The following is a 7,970-nucleotide window of genomic DNA, read 5'->3' on the forward strand; positions in this document are numbered from 1 at the left end:
CATCCCACAAGAATTCAAGATTATCACCACAAGAAGAAAGAGATAATACAAAAATATATATCACAGCATAGGAGCCAGGTAAGAGAGGAAGAAGGGAGGAAGGTGGAAAAATGGTGAGAATTAGGGACAAATGTGAGGGGAGGGTGGGGGGGGGGACAGGCAAAAGGAAGGAGAGTGGAAGAACCATGGAGGGAGGGGAGAAGGAGGGTGAGGGAGCCCAGGAAGGGGAGGGAGAGATTGGGAGGAAGAGCTCCCGATGGCCTTGAACCAGCTGGCCCCAGTCCCTGGCAGCCTAGGTGGAGTTAGGGAGGCCCTTAGGGAAGCTGGAAAGTGGAGGACTGGCTCAGGGGCTCTGAATTCCAGAGAGTGACCCACACACAGACAGCCAGGACAAACAAGACAAGAGGGACTTAGGAGGAAGGGAAGGGCAAATGGGAGCCCCTTTCTCATGTAGTGCATCAGGTGACTCCCCAAAAACCCATCTCCCAGACAACAATATAGCAGTGGAGTGGGGGAGGACTTTGGGGCCTCACTACCCCCATTCCCATGGGGGAGCCCTCAGGGTAATGAGCACGCCCTTGGAGTGGGATGGGGAAGATGATGAAACACAACATGGCTTGGGATGGGACCATGACAGGTGGGGGCATGAGAAGCCCCCAGCTCACCTCCCACCCACCTCTGGGGCAGCATGCAGGGGCCACAGAAACCGGGTCAGTGGGTGTGCATGAGGGAGAGTGTGAGCACAACATACAACACCACAACATGGGGCCAGAAAGTGCATGTGAGACATAACAGGAAAGTCACCCGCTGACCACTGAGTGACTGAACTGAGCATGGAATGTGGGAAGAAGAGAAAGTGAAAGTGTGAAACAGAGAAGGTGAGGGATGGGGAGGGGGGGTGTGGGTGGAGAGAGGGTGCAGAAGACTGGCTGTACAAGAGCACAAGTGTGTGCAATGGCCCGGGAGGGTGGAGGTGAGTGTGCAAGGCTTTCATGTGAGTGTGCAAGGGCGGGGATGGGGGACCAGAAGCCACAAATATGTGAGGCCCCCACCTGAAGGAGGGTGAGCAGGTAAGATCACCTATGGGGCCAGTGAGTGTTCCAGGGTGGTGTGCAAGGGCAGGAGCCAGGAGTGCCTGTGGCCCCAGCTCCCACAGCTGCCCCACCCTCAGTGGGATGGGGGCTGTGCTGGCCCCTTGGCCTCCTGCTTGGCGGCACCCCAACATTGGGGGGCGTCACAGATTCACCAGGGGAATCCTGAGAGGAAGAGGGAAAGGGCACAGTCAGGAACCACGGGGTAGGCCAGAATTGAAAAGGAAGTCCGAGGCAAAGAAAGGGACTCAAGGAGAAGAGGGCAGAGCTGAGTTAAATGGCAGTGCGAGAACAGGACATAGATCCACAGAGAGGGGGAGAAGGAAGGGTCCCCCAGAGAGGAGCTAGTCCAGTCCTAGGAAGGGCCAGGAGCTGTGGCGGGTAGGTCTGTCTCCTCCCCACCCACCCAGGAGGGAGCACCCCCAACCAACGCTCCGGCCCTCCCGGCCCTCCCAGCCCTTTGCCCTTGCCCTCACCGGTTCAACTGGAAGGCTGGAGCCCCCTTGGGCTGGGGCATCCCAGGCCGGGGTCCCCCTCGGGGCTCCTCATGGTCAGGGGTAGGGGAAGGCGAGTCCCCGAAGGCCCCCAGCACAGTGACCCCCGCTGGGGACAGGTCTGTCAGTGGCTGCTGGCTCTCCTCCTGCCTTAGGGCACCTTGCTGCCCAGAGGGCCTGCGTCGCTTCTGGCTTCGGTCCCAACTGGTGCACCAGAAAGAAAGAGGTTCTCTCACACACTTAAGAAGCCCCCATCCTGGGCCTGCAGTGCTGGCCACCCCCACCCTCCCTCAGACACCCCGACATCCTACAGCAGAAAAACTGGCCTCTTAACAGTTCCCTACATCAAATCTCTGGAGACCAAGTGTCCATAAAGCTACTTTCCCTACCCGCCCCCCCCCCTGGGGGGGGCTCAGGGATGTAAACCCTCCAGACCTGGTCCAGGTCCACAGAATCAGTACCTCCTCCCCACCAACACAGAGTCCCGCAGAATTGCTCCCTCCCCCATGTGTACCCAGAAGACCCATTTCTCTCTTCAGCAGGCGCCTGGCAGGTTTAGTTCTAGTTCAAAATCAGCTAATGACCTGGACACCTGAGTCTAATGATTCTCTCAGTAAAGTGTGAAGGACTGAGCGACCCATTATTAAATGCATACAAAGAGCTCTGGACTTTCTCCCTTCCCCCCCCCAGGCAGCCCCAGGAAGGAGCTGTGCAGAACAGGTCAGTTTTCTCTGTCTTGGAGGAAATGCCCACCAAGGCATCCCTTGCTAGCCCCCAGTGCACTTAAGTCCCCTGCCTCCCATTATCCTTGTATTTCCCTGGGAAAAGTAATTTGCCCTGATTTCTGTCTCCCCAACCCCAAATTCTTACCACTTTTTCCCAAGGTCTTCCTTGCCGTAGCCCACCACTTCCTATCCCACATCCAGCAAAAACACTGCCCTTGCTCCTGCCCTCCTTCCAGCCAAACGTTGCTAAACATCTGGTCCCCATCTGCCAGCACCCTCCTCCTTGCAGCTTACCAGAACTTGAAGATGATGCCAGTGGCCACGAGAACAATAATGATGGAGATGGTAATTGTGACATAGAGCTGGGGGTCCACACCTGATTGGGGTGGGGAGAAAGTTTTAGGGAGGCCTGAAGTGGTAGGGGCCAAGAGGGGGTGGGGGTGGGATTAGGCTTCAGGTTTAGTTAAACTTAGAGAGTGTTGCCATTCGAATCCACATTGTCCAATTCTTTCTGCTTTCCTGGACTCCCCCCCCCCCCCCTTTATTCTTATCATCCGCTTTCCCTGGAGTTTTCAGTTCCTTTCCTCCACGTTCCCAAATCTGTATGCATGTGACGAGGAGGAGGCTGCAAGGTCAGAGAGAACCCCTCTCTCTGCACAGACACTAAGGGGTAGGAATGTCCATCTGTGTCCTAGCCCCACCCCCAAACTACTGGCCCTATCTTGGCATTCCCTGAGCTGAGATGTCACCCTGAAGGCCCTTGTCCTCCACGGTGTTCTTCTGCATGGAATACTCCCACTTCATTTTCAAGGTCCAGCTCCAATGTCAATTCTTGGAAGGTGTCCTGATCCCCAGGCAAAAGTAATCTCTCCCTTCCCTCTTTTCCCAAAAACATGCTGTGTATGCTTCTATTAGAGCACTTATTACATTGACTCATCCCTGAGTGTTTACACATCTGTCTTCTCCAGTGGACCTGAGCTCCTCCAGGGCTCAGATGGCAGTTCATCTCTGCCTCCTGTGCCGGCACCGTGCCTGACACGTTTGTGGGAAGAACTAACAGACAAGGACTCTGTCGCCGCCCTTAGAACTTTCAACCAGCCTCCCCACCCCTCATCCCCCTACCAGCCTCCCCCACTCCTACTCACCTTCCCCACGGCCCCCAAAAAGGAACGGCCGCAGGGTGGCAGGTGCTTCTCCAAGGATGAGCCCATCTCCATCACCCCGCATGGAGTCTGAGTTGGGGTGTGGGGTGGCCAGCCCATGGGGGGCTGCAAAACCATAGTCCAGAGGCAGAAATCCAGGGTTGGCAGAGTTGGGGTCCCCCCCGTCCTCTCGAGACACTGTAGGGCCCCATACAATAGCCCAGGGGTACTGCGATGAGGGTGGCCCCTCCTCAAAGCCTGATGGGGTGGCAGGGGGCGCAGTGCCTGGCAGGACTTGACGACGAGATCTTGGGACCCGAGGGGATCGGCTTGGTGGGGGTGCCCGCTCCCACACGCACACATGGCGTGGGGCAGAGGGGCCTCCCCGGGCACAGGGGGGCCGGGCTGGGGCTGGTGGGGTTCGAGGGGAGGAGGAGGAACCTTGAGCAGGTGGTGGGAGGGGCAGCAACAGCAGTGGCCAGAGAGGAAGGAGGTGGGACAGCAGCAGTGCAGGCCTGCAAGAAGGGAGAGAAAGTGGGTGAGACTCAAGGCTGTCTTGGGCTTATATGTGGGGAGCACAGGCTCCTACCAGAGATCCCAGGCTGCCTCCCTCCAGCTTTCTCTGGAAAAGCAGGTGGGCCTTGGAAAGACTGGCCTCATTTCCTACCTTCCTAGGGTCTGGCCCTTGGGATCGAAGGCCCTGGGTGGACCTAGGAGGGAAGGGGCCCAGACCCCAGGAGAAGTGGCCCCCAGCCTCCCTCTGCTGTACCAAACTTACCACATCTTGGACTTCGTGTCCGAGCTCTTCCTCAGCTGTGACCCAGATTTTCAGCCTTTACTGGGGGAGAAAGGGAGGGTCGTCACATCTCAACCCTGTCCTGAGTGCTTCCCCAGCTCATTCAGCCACCAGTCCTATCCCCATTTGCCCTCTCAGGCTGCCAGCTGCCGCTTAGCATCCTTTGGGGGGGGGGGGAGGGGGAGGGGACTCAAAGAGTGGTTCCTGTCTAGCCCCCAGCCCCTTATCTACTACTGCCCAGAAATCCCGGTAACTTCCCCACCTCAGGGTCTACTCTCTCTTCTCTGGCTTCCTTCCTTCTCACTTCCTCTGCCCACAGCTCCAAGCTCTTGTTGGAGCTTAATTTAGAGCCAAGAACCTTGTGATTCCTTGAGCACCTACCACTAGGGAGGGAGTCTGAGAGTGGGGGAGGGAAGAGAAAGTCAATCTGAGCGAGTGTGTGAATGTGTGCGTGGTGTGCCCAAGGGGAGCCTCCCAGCTTGCCCACCGGGCTAGGGGTCCCAAGCATTTCTCTTATGCTGGGCCCGGGAATCTGCATCTTCCGGGGAAGGAGAATAGGGGATGGAAGACCAGAAAGAAAGAAAGACAGAGGTGGGTGGGGAAAAAACTACAGAGTATAATTTTCGCTTAATGTTAAATCATCCAAATGCATAGGTGCTCTCTGAAGGGAGGTGGAGCTGAGGAGAGGCCACCCCCTCAAATGTAACTCTCCTGGGTGAAGAGTCCAGGGAGAATCTGGATGGCTGGTTTTGAGAGAGGAAGGACATGTTCTCGGAGCTGAGGGTGGTGGGTCTGGGGGGCCAGGCTCCCCAGAGTGGATGAGGATATGACACGCGGGGTCCTCTGGATTCTGCACATTAAGTACCCCCAGAGAATAAGAGGGGAATATGATGGGAGATTCTGGGGAAGGGAAAGGGGGAGCGGCCGGGGGTGGGGGGAAGAGGTGAAGGGGTAAGAGGCTGAGAGAGGGAGGGGTGGTTAAGAGTGAGGAGAGGAGAAAGGTGAAGAGGAAGCCGGCACAGCGCACAGGGGGAGGGAGAGTAATCAGTCCCGAAAGAGAACGGACTGGGAAGGAGGTGGGCACAGAAGACGGGAAGCTTGGAGGATGCTAAAGGAAGAACAATATAAGAATACAGGTGAGAGAGGGAAACCGGGAGGGTGAAGGGGTCGCAGGATCAGGGGAAGAAGAGGGAAGGGCAGGAGGACAGGGAAGGAAAGGTCCAGGCAGAATGGGAAGTGTAAAGAGTGGAAGGGGAAGAGAGAAAAGGGGTGGAGAAGACCAGGCACGGGGAGAAAAGAAATGGAAAAAGGAGAGAACATAATACCGAGGACAGAATGAGAAGAGGAAGGGATGGGGGACGAAACACGGAGCAGCAAAGATGGAGGAGTTGGAAATTGTTTCTTCAAATGTAAAGGGATATGGAGCTATGGAAAGAGATAGCCTTCAGCCTGATGGGCTGAAGGGAGAGAGGGACGGGAAGGGAAGGGAGCAGGAGGGAGGGAAGGAGGGAGGAAGGAGGTTAGAGCGAACCAGTGAAGCGAAGAAGGGCTGAAGGGGACATCTGTGGCCAGCTGACTCCAGGACTCACTTGCCTCTCTGCCTTGTGCATCCCCCCCACTCAAAACCAACGTCAACTCCAATCCCCGAGCCCCGCACCCTCTTAGCCACCCCCTCCAGGAAGCCCGCAGTCCCTAGCTTGGCGCGCCACCCCCACCCTCTCTTCGATTCTCACCGACCTGTTGTGCGCAGGAGACGAGCTGGGGGTGGGGCGGGAGCCTTGGGGTGGGGGAACTGGGCCCCATCCCCAGGGCTGCCCCGGGCCCACCCCTCCCACGGGCCCACGCTCCCCGGACAGGCTGGAAAGCGGCGAGAGTGGGGGGAAGGCGAGGACCGGGAGGTCAGCGAACGGACTCCGAGGGAGGGAGCGCCGAGCGCAGGGAACCCGAGGCAGGAGGATGCACAGAGCCGAGGGCTGAGCCGGAGGCGGGATGGAGGCAGCCGCGGGGACGCTGACCGCTGCGCCAGGAGGGCAGGATGGAGTCGGGACCAGCGGAGGGATGGAGAGCTCGGAGGGGAAGGCGCGCCTAGGGGTTGGCTGCTCGAGCCCGGGCGAAGGACCGCGCCGGCAGGGGTGGGGGGCGGAGGGCGCCGAGTGGGGAAGGGCAGGGCCAGGCTCCCGCGGGCGGGGGTGGGGGGGGGGGGTCCCTCTCGCTCACCTGCATGCCTGGCGCGGCGGCGCGACAGCTGCGGGCGCTCGGGGCTGCGCGGGGCTGGGGGGTCGAGAGGGCTTGTGGGGCACGGGGCATGGTCGGGGGGTTTGGCCGGCAGCCGGGGCGCTGGAGAGGGTTGGGGGGGGTGGGGTGGGCGCCCGGGGCGCGGGGCGGCGGCGGCGGCGGCGGCGGCGGGAGATGCTCGGCTCGGCTCGGCTCGGCTCGGCTCGGCTCGGGCTGCGCTCGGCTCGGCTGGGCTCGGCGCGGCAGCTCCGAGAGCACGGTCTCCGCCTCTCCCCCTCCCGCGGTGGGCCCCGCACCGTTTAACCCTCCTGCTGCCGTGCCGCAGGAGTGCGCCCAGCTGGGTCCCAGGTGGAGGGTTGGAGAGGGCAGCGGAGGATGACCGCCAGTCTGATCCCTTGGGTTATGGTGGCGGGCTTCTCCACCCCTTGCACCCAACTCCGTGGACATCCATGTTCATCCCCGTCGGCGTCTGAGATTCTGAGTCACCTAAGGCTCTGCGTCCCTAACCGCGTCTCGGTCCCTGGTGGAGATGGCAGAGCTCTGGGGATCAAGGTGGGGCTGAGGGTGGTGGTGAAGACCTCGAACCATCCTTGGATTATCCCAAGGCTTGATCCCCCATTCCACTCCGGTCCTGTTTACAATGTATTCTCTCCGAGGCAACGCGAATGCTATTTAAAATAAGTAGATCGAGTTGCATTACTCAGCTTTTTTAGCACTCAGATTATCCAGATTCCCTATTGTGACTTACAAGGCCCTATATGACCTGTCCACTAGTTTGCTTTCTGATTTCCTCTCCTAACTCTCCTTATGCCCTAGCCACGTTGAACCTGATCTATGTTCCTAGAACTAGAGGATCTTAACCTGCCACTGGGCCTTGGCACTTATGTTCCCTTTGCCTGGAATGTTTTCCCCTGGCTTTTCACAATGACTCACTCTTTTCATTAAAATTTCACTGAGATCCAATGTCACCTCCTCTGAGAGGCCTTCCCTAGCCTCTCTATCAAAAGTAGCTTCCCCTCTGACTCTATCCTACCCCATCCCTCTCTACCATGTTTTATTCTGATTGTACTCCTAGGATGCCACGCTCTCCTACTTTCCTTCCAACCTCACTGGCTTTCCCTTCCCCAGTCTTCTGCTCGACCTCTAAATGTTAGTGCTTGCTAGGGCTCAGTCCTTGGCTCTCTTCTCTTTCCACATTCTCTGTCCAGTGATGTCATCCAGTCCCAGGCCTTAAATACTATGTAAATGTCAGCGAGTCCTAAATTTATATCCAAAGCTCCAGACTCATTTACCCAACAGCCTGCTTGACATCTCCACTTGGACGTCTAATAGCCATGTGAAACTAATGTGGCTAAAATAAATGTCTTGAAGTCTTCCCCTGCCAATCCATTGCTCTCCGTGTGACCCATGCTGGGACATGGCAACTAGTTGTTCAGGCTGAAAATCCAGGAAACATCTTTCCCCACCTTTCCCTTTTCTCACTGATT

The 7,970-nt window shown here is 57.9% G+C and overlaps 1 protein-coding gene across 3 annotated transcripts; it reads right to left on the reverse strand.

Annotated features, from left to right (window-relative positions):
- Nucleotides 1-13: 13 nt before the first annotated feature.
- Nucleotides 14-6,858, reverse strand: PIANP (PILR alpha associated neural protein). 3 transcript variants are annotated; one of them, XM_060658573.3, is made up of 7 exons: nt 6,466-6,858; nt 4,511-4,644; nt 4,231-4,290; nt 3,456-3,967; nt 2,605-2,686; nt 1,568-1,789; nt 14-1,256 (listed from the first exon to the last, which is right to left on the reverse strand). In XM_060658573.3, exons 3-7 carry the CDS (start codon nt 4,233-4,235, stop codon nt 1,235-1,237), a joined length of 843 nt encoding a protein of 280 aa, XP_060514556.1. In that variant the 5' UTR covers nt 4,236-4,290; nt 4,511-4,644; nt 6,466-6,858; the 3' UTR covers nt 14-1,234. The 3 variants fall into 3 exon arrangements, with proteins under 3 accessions (XP_060514556.1, XP_060514553.1, XP_060514554.1); XM_060658570.3 differs by lacking the exon at nt 4,511-4,644 and having other exon boundaries at nt 6,466-6,857; XM_060658571.2 differs by lacking the exons at nt 4,511-4,644; nt 6,466-6,858 and adding an exon at nt 5,986-6,379.
- Between the last annotated feature and the right edge of the window lie 1,112 nt (nt 6,859-7,970).

Source organism: Panthera onca, chromosome B4 (assembly GCF_046562875.1).
Source record: "Panthera onca isolate mPanOnc1 chromosome B4, mPanOnc1 haplotype 2, whole genome shotgun sequence".
NCBI lineage: Eukaryota > Metazoa > Chordata > Mammalia > Carnivora > Felidae > Panthera > Panthera onca.